This window comes from Vanellus vanellus (genome assembly GCF_965231255.1).
Source record: "Vanellus vanellus genome assembly, chromosome: 1".
NCBI classification, from domain to species: domain Eukaryota; kingdom Metazoa; phylum Chordata; class Aves; order Charadriiformes; family Charadriidae; genus Vanellus; species Vanellus vanellus.
In genome coordinates this window covers 161,366,282-161,383,771 of record NC_138905.1, presented here as the reverse complement: position 1 = coordinate 161,383,771, position 17,490 = coordinate 161,366,282, and the positions used below count along the sequence as shown (strand labels likewise).

At 41.6% G+C, this 17,490-nt stretch overlaps 1 protein-coding gene across 2 annotated transcripts in view; it reads right to left on the bottom strand.

Annotated features, from left to right (window-relative positions):
- Positions 1 to 17,490, bottom strand: part of NALCN (sodium leak channel, non-selective) — a gene marked incomplete at both ends in the record, with an annotated part of 351,928 nt that overhangs the window by 204,522 nt on the left and 129,916 nt on the right. For both annotated transcript variants that reach the window (XM_082482102.1, XM_082482103.1), the window contains 3 exons: positions 3,057 to 3,131; positions 7,011 to 7,148; positions 14,382 to 14,573. In XM_082482102.1, coding sequence (XP_082338228.1) covers positions 3,057 to 3,131; positions 7,011 to 7,148; positions 14,382 to 14,573 — 405 coding nt within the window. The remainder of the gene's footprint in view (positions 1 to 3,056; positions 3,132 to 7,010; positions 7,149 to 14,381; positions 14,574 to 17,490) is intronic.

The window sequence follows — 17,490 nt, the reverse complement described above, 5'->3', positions numbered from 1 at the left end:
CGGTTCCTCAGCAGAGCGTTGCATGGGCACCGTCGCTGTGGTCTTCATCCGGTGCTTAATGGTGCCCTGCAGATGCCTTCCCCTCTCTCTCAGCTGCTCGGTGAGGGCAACTAGCTTGTCATTTTGCTGTTGGAGCCTCTCTGCCTCCTCGCGCGCTTCCGCAGAGCTGCTGTTTCTCAGGAGGCGGTTCTGCATCTCAAGGGCTCTGCGTTGCCTCTCCAGGTCTTGCAGGGCACGCTGCAGGCGGGCGTTCTGCTCCAGCAGCCGGCTGGAGGTGCTCCCAGGAGGCACCAAGTCTCTCCCTGCACGCTCTGGCACCTGGAGCACAGCACCCGCCACAGCCTGGCACGGCGTCTGCTGGCCAGTGCTGTGGCTTTTGGTTGGTCTCTCCTCCGTTGCCACCCGGAGAGACTGAGGCCTGATTCGGTGGCTGGCCGCTGCCGGGGTCTGGGGCCCATTTCCCTTAAGGGTCCAGGACCTCTTCGTCTTCTGATGGCCCTGGTGCCCAGGAGGGATTTGAGGCCGGGCTGAGCCGTGCAGCTCACAGGAGCAGAGATGCTTGTACCCCAGCTCAGCCCGCAGTACCTCCAGCCCCTGCCGCCGCTCCTCCTTCTGCGCAGGGCAGCCGGGGGCCTGCGCCGGGCCCCGGCGGGGAAAGGGGCAGCTGCGCGCCACAGGCCCCCATCCCGCACCCTCCCGCCTCATGGCTGAAGGCCTGGGGAGCGGGTCGTCGGTCACCGAACGCTGCTGCCAACAGTCACTCCTGGTCGCGTTCCCCGTGTGCGTGAGGGGCGGCAGTCCCCCCACACCGCGTCAGACGCTGCCCGTCTTCACCACACAGGAGCAAAGACAGCGTCTGCCATGGGCCAGGGGCGGGCGAGCGCGACTGCATAGAGGCTACCTGGTGATGAGGTCACAATGGAGGGGTGGGGCAATATTGCCTTATATGGTATGTGGCTGCCCCCCCCAGCGGAGGCCTGGGGCACTATAGCCCCAGGTGATGGGTGCCGCCTGGCGCCCACCCGGCCACTCTATCCCTCCCCTCCTCAGCAGGAGCTGGGGCAGGGAATATAACATGACGGGGAACTCATTGGTCCTCATAAAGGCAGTTGAATAAAGAACAAGCAAAGGCGGCGCACGGCAGCAAAGGAACACAAAAGATGCATTCTCTACTTCCCATCAGCAGGAGATTTCCAGCCACTGCCTGGGAAGTAACACCTCAGTACACATAGTGGTTGTTGCGGAAGAGAAATGCCTTACTGAAGAGTGCCCCTCCCCTCCTCCTTTCTCTTAGCTTTTATTGATGAGCATGATGTCATATCGAACGGAACATCTCTTTGGTTAGTTTGGTTCAGCTGTCGCCACTATGTTACCGCCCAACCTTTTGGCTATCCCATCATATTAAAATATGTATGTGCCTCCCGGAATCCCAAGCACAAATACACGCTGGGTAGATAATGGATTAAGAGCAGCCCTGAGGAGAAGGACCTGGGTGTCTTCATTGATGAGAAGCTCAATATGGTTGGTAACGGCCGTTTGCAGTCCAGAATGCCAACTGTATCCTGGGCTGCATCAACAGAAGTGTGGCCAGCGGGTCGAGGGACGTATTTCTGCCCTCTACTCCACTCTCGTGAGACCCCACCTAGTGTGCTGCGTCCAGCTCTGGGGCCCCCAACATAAGAAGGACATGGACCTGTTGGAGCGGTCCAGAGGAGGGCTTCAAAGATGATGAGAGGGCTGTAGCACCTGTCCTATGAGGACAGGCTGAGAGATCTGGGATTGTTCAGCCTGGAGAAGAGAAGGTTCCATGGAGACCTTATTGCAGCCTTCCAGTACATAAGGGGTGCCTACAGAAAAGATGGGGAAGGACTCTTTTTTGGGGTTGTTGCAGCAGGACGAGGGGGAATGGTTTTAAACTGGAAGAGGGTAGATTTAGATTAGATATTAGGCAGGAATTCTTTATTCTGAAGGTGGTGAAATACTGGAAGAGGTTGGCCAGAAAAGTTGTGCATGCCCCATCCCTGGAAGTGTTGAAGGCCACGTTGGATGGGGCTTTGAGTAACTTGGTCTAGTGGAAGGTGTCTCTGGCCCATGGCTGGGGGCTTTGAATGAGATTATCTTCAAGGCCCTTTCCACGCAAAACCATTCTATGATTTTGTGATTCTATGATAAATTGGGTGTTTAGTTTTCAATTATTGAAAGAACATATTTCTACAACAATTGCTGGTGCACCTGTAAGTGGAATAAAACCAGCAAATTATGGGTGATGGAAGGCTATAACCCAAATATTAGAAAAGAAGTTCTCACATTTTAAGCTCTCAATTTGGTATTTCGTGCATGAAATAGGTACATGTTGATGATTTTGCTCCCCTGTGCAGATTAAAGCACAGCTATATATTTATGTAAAAGTTTCATATATCTTCCCCTCTGGTGGTTTGTGCATAAGGTCAGAATGGCCAGCATGAATTCTCTAGTTACATTTATTCTGTGTGATTGTCATTTGGGCTTTCAAGCATGAAAGAATGGCTTCTTGGTAATGTTGGTTCCCAAATCTGGAGAATTAATCATGCAAGTTAACTTTGCCAAGTGTCTTTAGCACTCACTTAACACATTCAACCTAGTCTCTTCTATGGCTTTCTGTCTGTGGACCCTTGGCCATTACTCTCTCCTTCAGCAGTGTTATGGTGTCCTCATAAATTATCACACAGAATCACAGAATGGTTTGGGCAGGCAGGGACCTTTAAGGGGGGACTTCTTTCACTAGATTATAAGGAAAAAGATGACCTAGCTGTGATTTTAAAATTATTTTAATTACATGACTACCTAAATTGACTTTCATCAAATATTTAAACCAATTTATAAATCACCTTTACAGTACTTTAATTTCTACCTCACATTGGGTGATGGTCAAGTGACTAACAAAATATTGGTATTCTCTTCAACATCTACTATTTTCTCATATTGATGAAGATGTTTCCCATCTTGTACCATAAAAACACCAGTAAAGTAATACTTTATTGAAACTACTTTCAAGTACAATTAAAACATGGTCTTACTTGTTTAAGTTTCTTCAGGTCTTCATCAAGTTCCAAGTTGTCCAAAATAACAGCAACAAACAAGCTGAGTAGAATCTACAAAACAATTGCAAATTATATATTAAAGCTTGTCTTATTTTCCTTATGAAGTACTATGAAATGACATGGAAAAATGAGGGCCCTACTGATGTAAATGGGAGCCTTGCCTTTGACATCTGTTGAACTAAGATCACCTGCTACTACATGTCAGCTAGCCGTTTTGCAAGTAGTAATTTTTTAGCTTATCATACAATTATTATATGAATTAAAAATTTTTGAATTCTAGGTTTTATGTCCAATGTGTTATGTATGTCTAACCATATACCCATAAAAATGTATTTCACATGAAAAGAAAATTAAATTCATCAGAATTAATAATAGTAAAAAAGAAACACAAAGTGGAATCCTAAAACGGCTCATACAGCTAAGGTGCTTTTCAATTAAGGTGTAAATTTTCAGCACAGAGGCCACCTAAGACTGATTTACTTTATGGATTTGCTTAATGCTTGGAGTGCCTCTTTGCAAGGAGCTAACTCCACTTTGAAAGAAAAGCAAGCTGTCTCGTTATTTGCATGAATAGGGAGTACCAGTATAGGAAACTCATGAACTTTAATTTACTCTACATTAAATATTGTGTAGATATGCATCTTGGAAGAAGACACTCAGGGGAAAAAAGTGTATATCATATTACTGTGTTTTCCTTGAGTAGAGATATTGACCAGAGGCCAAAGAAGCTGAAAATGTGAGTGATATAGCTAAGAAGGAAACAGAACTAGGAGAGCAAGGATGTAGGCAAGGGAGGATACCACCGTTCAACATATATGCTCAGACAACTTAATCTTAAGGCAGTAAATTTGTATATACATAGCTTACAGCTGTTAGCAACTGCCAAGGTTTTAGTCTCAAACACGCTGAGCTCCTATAGGCAAGCACACTTTCCCAGAGATATCAGAAGGAATGCAAGCTCTTTGAAAAGAGTTACAGCCTAAAGTATTTGTGTGGTGTTGGACCACGGAGTTACAACCAGAGCAGATGTATCTCTCCACCACTGTTCTAAATGAAGTGTAAGTTTACCCGCCATTCAGTCACATTGGAAAAGTATTCCCCACCTATATGGAAGATGAAATTTAAGTAGCTTAGTACATCAGACAAGGAGTTTGGAACTCAAACTCTATCTAAGCGGGGTGTCTGTACTTTGTTCTAGAGCAGGATTCCCTTTCCCTCCATGAGCTATAAAGGTACAGAAGACACAAGAAGGACTCTCACTCATAAATTTATAAAATGTCAGTGTTCAGAAAAAGAAATGTTCTTTTAATAGGAAACTGTTTTTAGCAATATGCAGAATTTCCCGCAGCTGTTTGAAAAGACATATTATTTATGCCACATACTTAAACAGCACCTCATACAGTTTTCAATGATCTGACTACTACGAACAGTGGAAGTTAAGATGGCCTTCAGAATGGCAAAGCAAGACAGAATTCTGGTAAAACAAATAATCCCTGGCACAAACTACTTTGATCCCTAATTGCTGATGAACAGTTTTGCTATCAGTCTTTCAGGATTTTACAGTATGGTGTTTTTCTTCAGATACTTTATGCAGTTTATGATACTCCAGTACCTGCAGGTTAGAGCATACTCATTAAGGAAGTACAGTTTCGCACTAAAAGGAAACTCATTAAATATAACGGTACTCATTAAATATATCACCAGTTACAGTCTTGCTTTTTCATGCACAGATATGTATCAAGGCATCAAGACTTTTATTAACTCCCTTTACACTTTTTTTCAACAAGAACCAAAGACAAAAGTTAAATGCAAACTTGTTATTTGTTTAACTTCCTCTGCTGCTATCTCAACTAATAACAGTCCTTGCTTCCAACAGAGGTTTTGTTTCTTGAGCTTCAACTTTTTTTTGCTGTCTAATGTGAAACCTATTCATTTCTTTCCAAGGCTCTACAGTCTGCTTTGCCAAATGCCTGCAATTATCACTTCTCAATTCTAATCCTCCCCCTCTTCTGGCTGGTGAAAGTCATTTCTTCATTTGACTTCACTCTTGTTATTCACTGACGGCTGTTTATTCTTAGAACACTTCTTTTTGGTTTTAGTAGCAGCCCAACCGTTTTCATGCTCCTTTACCAATTTTACATTATTTTATTTCTTTAAGCTTCTTTTGCCTCCAGACAACTCTGCCCTACATAGCTTTTCTCTTCCAGAATCTGAGGAAGATCTTAGAACCGAAATTAACAACTTCGTAAGGCCAGGTATTTCTGCAAAGTTGTCTTGGCAGTTTCTTCATCCATGTAAAATTTGCATAGGCAAATGAGAAGAATTGTGTACGTTTAGGAAGCAACACAAGGACCATGTACTTAAATGCAAATTCCCTGCAAAAGGACTGATGATGGTGTACTGAAAAGTGACTTCGTTCCTAGCAAAATAACTGCTTTGAGTAAACAAATGGAGAAGCCCCAAATGGCTCTTTCAAAAGATGAAACATATAGCAGAATACTAGAATTGCTCTTACAGCTAAGTTACTTCTCAATTGAGGTGTGAATTTTTAGCACAGAAGCCACCTGACAGTAATTTACTTTATGGACTTGCTTAATGCTTATCTAAGAGATAAAAATGGATTCCAGTTCAGACAATGTTCTCATCGGAGAACCAGAAAAACAGCAATAAGATTCTCTAACCAGACCAAATCCATGACCAAAACTCACTTCCCTTCTGCTTTCTATCCCTACTTCCCAAGGTGTTTAAAAGATCACTTCAGCACAAAAAGTTGCTTTTCCAGACCCCAAGGACTCCTCTAACCCTTGCAAGGAAATTACATGTCCTATATATCTGCTGATATATACATTTGTTTGGCTTACACTTCAGTTTGGTTAAAAAGCTCTAGGAGCATCAAATGCACTTTACTGCCATTTAGAAAGTGGTTAAGATTTCAATCCATATGAAGGAACCAGCTGCACCCACAATTACAGTTTGATTATTCAGCCTTCAGAAGTGAAACAGGACATACTGTAAAATAAAAGAAGTAGATGGAAACTGATGGAGATTGTACAAATACAGTTGCTACCTTATATAAGTAGACAGTCAAGCAAAGGAAGAAAATGGAATGAAAAAAGTGAAAATAAAAGTAGGCACATCAAAGCCTGCACTGAATGCATAATACAAAATGAGCAAAAGTAGGAGTGAATTAAGGGTGCATAAAATGGTTATTCCCCTGATCATAGTATTTTCCCTGTGTTGGTATTTAAAATACAGTACCAAGCCCTTACTGATAGAGGGTATCCAAAAAGCTGATTTCCTTACAATTTTCTCTATACAAAAATGCAGTCACCCCATTTGAAATGCATACAGAAAAAACATTTTTTTGGATATAATTCTCATTTCCATACACATACAGGAACTGCTGCATTAGTTCTCATCCTTTTATTGCTTGATATACTACTATATAATATATTTTCCATGCATTGATTTTGCATCAGGCAACAGGAAAGCAGTGATTTCTAGTTAAGAGTTTATACCTTGAGGCTCTACACTTCTCACTTTAATTACTGCTGCAAAGAGAATGCAATGGAAGCTGAGGAGACAATTTCCACACGATGAATAAAAGCACTTGCTTAACTCTGCAATCATTAGAACTGTGACGATACAAGACAGTTAACAACTGTTACTAACAAGTTGTTAGTCTAGCAGTGTGACTTGGATCTTATGAAGAACACCACCTCACCACACCAGACCAAAGGCCACCCCCATATGCCACAGGGTTGAAGGGTAAATTCTACCACATCCACGACCTAATCCGAAAGCCCTCTATGCTGAAAATGAGCATCACAATTAGTTTTAACTAGCTGAGAAAAATAAGTAATACAAGAGCTATGATGAGAACAATTCAAAACAAAGAAAAGCACAGCACAGTTGCAAGGGAAGACTTACCAGAGTAGCAAAAAGATGATATAGTATGAAATAAATAGCAACTACTGGTGCCCACATATGTCCTACAGCATTCAGTGTCTGATCCATGACATCCACCCATCCTTCCTGTGTGAGAATCTGAAACATTGACATGAATGCCTGCCAGAAAAAGAATTACAAACATGTTAACAATTCACAAATTACATTAATGTTTTATTGACACATTCCCCAAGCTGATTTAGCAGAGCAGAACAACTGTTTTGGCTTGTTTTTTAAATCTTAATAAACAAATGTATTTCCATTTTTAAAGTCAGGTGAAACTCTATTCCAGAGCTAAAGGAGAAATAAATAGTTTAACCTTTGACTGAACTGTAATCTGCAACTTTTAAACATAGTCCTAGCTCCCCTAGCCCATATGAAGCGCTTTTTTGTTTCCTCCAGGGCTGACAAAATAGAAGCAATATCCTGAGCACCAGAGATCATTGTTTTAAGTATTATACCATATTGTGATTTTTTGATTATGCTTATTCTTTTGTGTTACCTCTCTATAAATATACCTATAATAAAGTGTTATAATTAAATGTGACCATACATGTTATCTTAATAGCAGAAGTGTTCTAGGCACTCCACAGAGGAGGCTAACCAATACAAGGCAAGGTCCCAGTACTTCCATTTGTTGCAGTCAGTCAGATGCTTCCCCTATACATTCAGACCAGGGGTACATGTCAAAAATAGAGGGCATATTGGAAATGTTTCAACGAACTGTCTTTGGTCATAGGAATAAATGAATCCAGATAAGCCCAGAACCCAGATGTCTTAGACCTTTGAAACCCCAACTTGAGCCTACAGCACAGACCGGAATCTAACTCAACATGAAAAATGTGTGAGGGTGACATGTGCACCATAGACAGACACCGAGGACTGTGCTCTGCCTCAGCCACCAAAGTTTGACTATGGTGTCAAAGTGAAGTGCGAATCTTGATAGTCTGAAATCTCTCAGTGAGGTCGAACTGTTGCACAAGTTTCTTTTGCTTTTGCCTGAGATCAAAGGAACTCTCTTTCCAAACAGCAAGGATCAAAGCTGATGTCTTACTGAAGTTTAATAACAAAAAAGTGTTAGAAACTGAAGACATTAACAACGCAGCTTCCAGGTAACAGGATTCCTGAAATTCAAAATGTTGACACAGTGATAAAGGTATATTAGGTCTACGCTCAGTGTGCCTGACACCACCAGCAATTGCAGATTAACACAATAATGCACTTGGCCCAAAGAGAACATGACTCTTCGTGTCACACCCATGAGAAAACAGTACCCAGAGACCTCTTTGCATCAGCTTACCCTAAGCCCAAATGTGTGCTGGAAAAGCTGAATACACATAGATACATGACCTTATGTGCTTGAAAAACAATAAAATGGGTTCTAATTAATTTTTAAAGCTGCTGGAAAAACTGACTTGGGGTGAAGCTTCAAGTTTATATTACTAACATTAACTATAGGCACCTACTTTGTTTGGGCTCCTTATCAAGTTTGCAGATTTTTCACACAAAACAATGTCTTCTCCAAGCAGTTTCTCCCAATGTAAACAGGACCCTTAAAGTTACACCCACACCCTCAAGGGTGTCCACTCCAGGCTGTGATTTCTACCCTGCAGCATCAGCCAATTTACTTTAGAGCAGACTGTCCGTGGGCATGCATACAGCACTTTGTCCTACATCTCCTCCTCACCCTATGTGATGTTCCTGTGGCCATAACACGTCATTATTATTTGGTGACAAGGAGCTGGTTCCATCCATCTGAAGCAATGATAAGGATGTGGCATAGCTTGCCACACCAGTGTTTCTGTATTGTGAAATCAAGGGTGCACGCTATTATGCTTAAAATTTGAAAGGAAGACTTGCAAGTGCACAGCTTGCTGGGGTGGTGTAGGAGGGCTGGATAAGGCAGGGACAATATAATCTGGTGCATTTGGTTATGCAAAGCACTGCCTAAAAGGTACTGCCTTTTTGGAGTGCCCAGTTGGAGAGAACTATTCCTCTGCCTGTGCCCAGGGATTTCCTCGGAGGGAGTTCACTGGAAGCAAGAGGAAAGTTAACAACTAAGCAGTATCAGTACCAGGAGGCCAGTGCTTGAGCTCGGTGTATAGCCCTCTTGCACTGACCACTGATAAGGGTCCTAGGACTAAAGCTTTTTTTCCTCTGTCCACTATAACTAGTACAGATTTTACAGTAATAAAATTGGGTCATGGTGTCTCCAGATGTCCAGAGGAAGAACTGTGCACTTTTACTCTGTTAGAGGGGTCTCAAACACTTAGCTGCTAAGGGCTTTGTAAAAAATTTGCCTGCTGGCTCTCACAAAAAAAAACCCAACACACCAGAATCCAGCTCGGTTTCTTATTGCTGCTCTGTTCTGTGGCACTCTGAAGCATAAGCACACCGTTAGAGGCTAACGCCAAGGAGTCTGAGAGCTATTTTTACAGATGCTTTTCAGAATTAAATCACACTAATAAATTTTTCAGAGATGATTAGGCCTACAAGTCCAAATCGCTTACAAGAAGTGAAGCTAAGGTGTACATAGAGCAGATCAAGGCATCCAAGTGAGCAATTGCACACGTTGGGAGATGAAGTTAAACTTAAGATTTTAACTTCTACATCAGCAACATCTTGACCAAATGTAACGTCCCAACCTTTCCTTTGAACAGGCAGATCCCCCAGAGAACAAAGGCTGCCATAAACTAGAAGCAGCAGAGAAAACTGCTTGCAACTACCTTTCTGTAAATCCTTTATGTCTTTGCTATGTCATGTGTTACGAGTCTAAATATGGGGGCTGGAATTTGCACAGTGCCTTCCACTTGCATGTTCCTGCCAGTAACCTCGGCCCTAACTAGCGTGCTGCTGACCTGTGGCCAGGTCCTCCCTTCCAATTAGTGCCTCCTCACAGCCACACACGCAGACTCCTTACACTGCGTAACGTTACAGGCTCTTAGTAGTGATTCCTTTCCGTACAAAAAATCATGATGAAGGCCCTGCAAAAAGAAACCAACCTCCAAACCAACAAAACACCAAGAACTGTTACCAAGCTCTGCACAATACCTCAAGTCTCTCCCCGTGCAGGGAAGGAAACATTTCAAAACTTTAGCTAGGAGAGGCCTTCTGTAGGCAGAGGAGCATGTGTGAAACAAGCAGGAAATTCAGCCTCCTTTATAGCTGCCACTGGTGCTCAAAGGTGAAGAAGACAACCAACCACCCCATCAGCGCCCAGCACTGCTTCTCAGGTTCTCTTTGTGATGGGGAGGTGAAGCTAAACCAGGCGGTCGCTGTTTCCCTGTACTCAGAGCACCTCTGGAGGCAGTGGTGGTCCTACCCGGCTGGTGTGACGCTCCTTGCTGAAATATAAGGTGGCCACTACAGTAAGCAATACACCCCACTGCTGGCTTTGAAAACACCGGAGGGACCGGATCATTGAACTAGTGCAGTATCCTTTCTTGTGAATCACTCTAAATAACTATAGTTTATTGCTTTTTAAAAATATATTTTAATTAATTCTTCAAGGCATAAAGACACCTCCAATACTACGTTGTGGATGCCTCATTAATACATGCACTAGATTAATTTGGAAAAGACATTCTTTTAACACCATAAAAATCTAATTTTTCTTCTAAACCAGTTGTCCATAAAGCATATAGTCATATAAAATGGCCCTTCAATATAATTTAAACATTTTATTACAACATTAAAGTCTAGTATATGATAAAACATTAGTTTTAAGAAAACATGGCACTGCAGAATGAGTACGTGCTTTGCACCCAGCAATCTCCTTCGGAGCAAGTTATTTTTAGTTGAAAGGTATACTTCCCACTGTTTATTTTAAAATTAATTTGAAATGCAACTAGCTGACAGAATCAACATCTGTGAAGATGAGACTTAGAGATTTATGCAAATGGTGATTTTCTGAATTAATTTGTGTTATAGAAAAGACTGTCAATTTTTTTGAGTATTTATGCCCTATTACTTAATTAGCTGTTTTGATGATGGAAGTCAAACTACCTTTTTATTTATAGTAGAAGATTGGCAAAGGTTTGGTGGAACGCATGAGCTGTAGCGCCAGTTCTGATATCTTGTCCAACTACTACAGGGGTGTTGCCACACAAATTACTACTTACAGTTATAACGTACTTGACTTGTAACTGCTGCTTGTCTATAAAATATTATGGGCCAAATCCTGATGGCCTTATTCATGGAAGCAGTCCTACAATCAGTAGGATTACTTCTGCAAATTAAGTTAACAGGGTTTAGGCCAGTGCTGTGAAATGCTTGCAATCTGCTCTACCTGTGTAAAACTACCTTTTTCTTCTAACTTAGCCATGAGTGCTCAATAATACCCTGAGAGAAGAGTAGCTGTCCTGTAAAAATGTGGCAGTGGCACTGAGTCTGTAACAACATGAGAATTAAGACTACATTGTTCAGCTTTTGTAACGGATGATGCTCAGGTTGAACTAATGTTTCACAGCTTGAGCTTTCTCCAAGCTCAAGGCTAGCTGTGATGTCCTGATTTTGCTGAAGACGGGGAATTTTGCTGAAGATGGGGAATTTTGCTGCTGAGATCAGTTGGGCCTGGCTGTCATCTTGTGGTGACCTATTTAAAAGAAGAGCAGTATTCCCGGCTTCGTAAGTTGAGGCACCGAGTAGTCAACACATGGCCCCAAAACTCAAGAGAAACCGGGGCATGGAAGTCAGAGACACTAACAACGTGTTTTGTCTTCCATACGGTGAATTTTAAAATTTCTTAGTGTCCATCTGACAGTGATGCCTCTGAAACAGACCCCCCCAAACCCATTTCTTCTTTGGGGGGCCCAGCCACCCCCTGTCCTTCTTATGGCTCAGTATGTGCAGCCCAAGAAGACATGCAAAAATAGAGACGGCGGATCGGTTAAAAACAATATAAAAAAATCTATATTTTTATACGTAGTATTAGAGAGAAAGCCAGTCCATTTGAGAAGTTGCAATGGCCAAAAGAAGGGTAAAATTTGTAGCCATGGCAACACTGAGCTTGTGCCTATTGACTATTGTCAGGAAACCATGTGAAAACATGCAATTTAGAGGCATTAGCGAAAGAAGGAGGTCTGCTTGTTCCAAAACCCATACTGAGCCTTCTTATAAAGCACTTACCATTTCAAAATGATTTTAGGTTTTGTCTGTTTCAGTGCAGAAGGCACTTTAAATGTGCAAACTCAAAATTTAGCCTCTAGTGTCACCATTTTTGTTAGAGTGCTTGTCCTCTACGTATTTGTAACAGAAAAAGGCCACAGTAACAGTCCTGGCTATTTTAGGTTCATTCTCTTTTGGGGGTAAGCCCCTAAAAATTTATTGTAGCAAATTCTGCTGATGCAGACCTCACACTATCTCCTACGTTATACAGTAATGCAAGTATTTCTTCAGTCACATTTTGAAAACAATATGTTTCAGGCAAACCCCAAATCGCATATCTTATAATTGTCGTACTGTAAACTAATTCAGCGGTCTTTACTCAGAGCAGACAACATCAGTGGGAATCCCCCAGTCTTTGCTAGGAAGACGTGCTCCTTTGGAGGGACATCACCACTCACACCATCAATCACAATTTTTGAGTGCAAAATTTTCACTGACTCTGTTGGTGGATTAAGAGATGTTTTGTTAAAAAACTACAAAAAGGAACCACATGCTATTAAAGTATACTTCTGAACTACGCAAAATGAGGTGAATATGTATACAAATAAACAATAAGTAAAAAATAAGGAGAGACTCTTGCTTCTGGCTATCATATAAAAGGTATAAAAATATTTCAATTCAGTATTGCTGCAACACTCCTTTTTTATTGGTAACAGGTCTTCTGTTTTTCTAAAACTTAAGTCAGAAAACAGAAAACAAGTTTGGATATTTTCTGTTTGTAAAAACCTGTGTAATTTACTGGAGTAAATATTTTCTCAGTCTTCAAACATGTAATATATACATGTATTTGTTAAAATTCAATACGATAGTTCTGACTGAGGCCTAAATGGCCTCAGATTGAAATGTCCAAAATAATCTAAAACTTTACTAAAGTCTTGATATATTTTGGCAATGTTTTCCTGCAAGAGGACCTTTATCAGATACTTATACCAATTTATCTAGTTAAAAAGTCCAGGTGGTTGTAAATCTGTCTTATTTTAATTATATTACAATAATTCTTTCAGGAATGTCATTGGCATTTTACATAAATAATAAAAATAATTCTAAAACTGAATTCCATCATGATTTCAAACTTGCAGTTGGAAGTTATTTTCAGAAGTTCTACATGGGAGTTGGGCATACAATAAGATGGTACTATGACTCAATTTAGAGACAGAGGCCTGCCTTCATTAGAAAGGGTTCGGTTTTATTATATTCTTTTTGCTTTCTTCAGCATTTAAAAAATGAATTATACTGAATTCTTAATGATCCTACTGGCTGCTTTTCTAAGCACATTCTCTGAAACAGAAAGCATGGTGTTACATTATTCCCCGTGGGGAGGTATTTTTTGTCTTACATTTGCTGGCCCGCTTCCCATACATCAAGTCCAGGTTGATAATTACAAATTGTTGCCTAGACATTTTGTTTGCTAAATGCATGACCCTTGAGGCTGCCTTATTCATTGTTATTTAATTGTTCTAACCAATGCACTGTCACTAAAACAGATACATTGGATAACCAAACTGGAATGACAGAAACAAATACATTGTCACTGGAACCAATCCATGTACACTCAGTCTAATCCATTATTAAAGAAAAGGCAGTATTTTCATTCAGAACAGTGTGCTTCCATAAATACATTAGCTCCAATTTCCACTGATTTTCAATGTTCTGTTCAGAATTAATGCAATGCCCATAAATATCCATTATTTATACCCAAAAGGCAAACATTTATTTTGTCAATGCAGGCAGGTTTTATAACCCTGTGTAAAACAAGCATTCCTGTACAAATCAAGAACAACCACCTTCATAATATGAAAATATAAATCATTTGTAGACATGTTTTATATAAATTTTGTGGCCAATGTTCATGATTGTGCATGAATCCTCTTTCTGCAATACGTTAGAGTACTGTTAAGCCATACGCTTTGTCGTGTCACCATCAGGGTGCATAAGTAAAATTTCTCTATATTCCCTCAACAGCAGAAATAGAATACCTAACCCAAAGAAAGACAAACCTCACTACTGAAGGACTACAAGAAGACTGTTACACCCAGAAAATACAATTCTCTCATCTATACATACAGAGATAAACTGCTCCATGGTCCTCAGAAGGAAAGGAAGACCGCTAATATAATAACAGATATGATATATCAATGATAAGAAAATAATAATAAGCAACGAGTAATCAATGCTTTTTATACTTGCCCGGGGAAAGGTTGTAAATCTATCCAGTTCTTCCACAAAGCAAAACATCTGCAAACTGATCGCTGACATTACGATTAAAAGGCTGGCAGTAAATACCACCAAACTCCCAAGTTTTTTTCCTGGTCCAAATATCTTATACACAAAATCTTCCAAAGCAGGAGAAATCTTTATAAGCCGAACTACTCTAAGAACCTGCAAAGAAAGAGAAAATACAACTGTATTAATGAGTTGATTATCACACTAATCAACAACTTTTCAGAGGATCAGAGACTTCAAGGCCAAAAAGGGCCTTGCAGCCTTGTAGCCCAGTAAATATCAGGTTGCCACCGCTTCTAACAAACTGCAAGTTGAGTGTTAGGTTAAGAACACAAGCCCTGGAACCTGTCATACTTTGTCTATACTTATCCTGGCCTGCCTGGGGATTTGTTTTAGCTATTACAGCGGTCACCTAATGACCAGGTAACTGTTAACCTACTCTGTCTTTTGTTTGGCTTTTTATGATTCTGTGCGGTAATGCTTATTGCTACATAGCTCTTTTTTTCTAACATATAGTAATAATAAGCTGTAATTTTGCACAGAATGAGCTATCTATGACCCTTTCATAAAATGCAGCATCGAGGCATACAGGCATGGGATGACAGCAGAGGTCTTGAGAGTACAGACACGGGATGATACTCAAGGGCCCCAAGGCTGTAATCAACTCACCAATCACCAACAGTCACCACAGAAACGCAACTGGGTAAAGCTGTTTTGGGGGTAACAAAGGGAACAAAGACATAGGCAAAATACACCACAAATAGTAAATCTGAATGTAACGTGGAATTACAGACCAATGAAGGTTTATAGTGTGTTACCAAACAGAAGAATGGCTTCAGGCAGGGGTCAAAATATATCAGTCTAGTTTTAGCAACTGACAATCTGTTGCAGTGCTAGGTGAATTGCTCCAGTTTGATTATCATCACTGTTAAAAATTCATACTTATTCTAAATGGACAGGGTCCTGAACAGTCTTTGAAGAAAGCTCTTCTTTGGGCAGCAGGCTAGATGAGATGACTTTGAGAGACGACTTCCAACCTAGATTTTTCTATGATTCTATGTCATTTGTTACATCAGGTTACATATTCTCATAAAGAACTGCCAACTCTTCTTCCACAAGTCATCTTTTCATATCAGTGACCCAACACAAAATTGCCTGGCATTGCTGTGTAACCTAGGAAGTTTGGTAATGAACATTATTTTGCTACTTCATACTATATACAACAAGGGAGATTTTGGGCAGCATTTCTCAATATCAGACGAAACAGCACTGTGTGCCACTGACATACTTGACATCTCTCAGTATTGGTAGTGGCGGCAGAACTGTGATCGCGCATGGAACTCCTAACCCATTCAGTGCTGACTCTACCATGGAAAAACTGCTGAGATCTCAGATCCTCCTATTTCTGCCACTCACGGTGACACATATCAGTATCAATAAAAGGCAGTGGCAGCCACAGCAGTTGCTGGAGACAACAGACAAGAGTATATGAGGCAAATGAGATTCTGCGGTTCTTATGAAGAAAAAGAATCTCTAGCCCAAGGTATTGCCTGTATTTCCACAAGAATCATATTGAAATTGAAAGGTAGGAATTATAGTGCAATTATAGGCTGACCTTATGTACAAGTCAAACACAATTACTGGGCTGCTTTTGGAGAGAAAATAAGTTTGCAAGAAAGATATGGTAGTTATTTACAGAAAGACTTCAAAAAAGGCAAGAAGGAGGACCCAGGGAACTACAGACTGGTTAGTCTAACCTCTGTCCCTGGGAAGGTAATGGAGCGACTCATTCTGGATGTCATCTCCAAACACGTTGAGGAACAGGAAGTTATTGGAAGTGGTCAACATGGATTTACCAAGGGTAAATCATGCTTGACCAATCTGATAGCTTTCTATGATGTTTTAACTGGTTGGCTGGATGAGGGGAGAGTCGTAGATGTCATCTACCTAGACTTTAGCAAGGCTTTTGACACTGTCTCCCATAAAATCCTCATCAGGAAGCTGAGGAAGTATGGGCTAGATGAGGTGACAGTGAGGTGGATTGAGAGTTGGCTGCGGGACAGAACTCAGAGGGTTGTGATCAGCGGCACAGAGTCTAGTTGGAGGCCTGTAACCAGCGGTGTCCCCCAGGGGTCAATATTCAGTCCAATTTTGTTTAATATATTCATTAATGACCTGGATGAGGGGACAGAGTGTATCCTCAGCAAGTTCACTGATGATACCAAACTGGGTGGGGCGGCTGACACCCCAGAGGGACGTGCTGCCATCCAGTGTGACCTGGACAGGCTGGAGAGCTGGGCAGAGAAGAACCTAATGAGGTTCAACAAAGCAAGTGCAAGGTCCTGCACCTGGGGAGGAAGAATGTAAAGCACCAGTATAGGTTAGGGGTGGACCTGCTGGGAAGTAGTTCTGAGGAGAAGGATCTGGGGGTCCTAGTAGACAGTAAATTATCCATGGCCCAGCAATGTGCCCTTGTTGCCAAAAAGGCCAATGGAATCCTGGGCTGCATAGGGAAGAGTGTGGCCAGTAGGTCGAAGGAGGTCATTCTCCCCCTCTACTCTGCACTGGTGAGGCCACAACTGGAAGACTGTGTCCAGTTTTGGGCTCCCCAGTTCAAGAGGGACAGGGAACTGTTGGAGCGAGTCCAGCAAAGAGTAACTAAGATGATTAAGGGCTTGGAGCATCTCCCTTATGAGGAAAGGCTGAGAGAGCTGGGACTCTTTAGCCTGGAGAAGCGAAGGCTGAGGGGAGACCTTATTAATGCTTAGAAGTATCTAAAGGGTGGCTTGAAGGAGGATGGAGCCAGGCTCTTCTCAATGGTTCCCAGTGACAGGACGAGGGGCAATGGGCACAAGTTAGAACATTGGAAGTTCTATTCAAATACACGGAAACACTTCTTTACGGTGAGGGTGACAGAGCACTGGCACAGGCTGCCCAGGGAGGTTGTGGAGTCCCCTTCCCTGGAGATTTTCAAGACCCGCCTGGATGCAGTCCTGAGTAATGTGCTCTAGGCAATCCTGCTTTAGCAGGGGAGTTGGACTAGATGATCTCTAGAGGTCCCTTCCAACTCTGA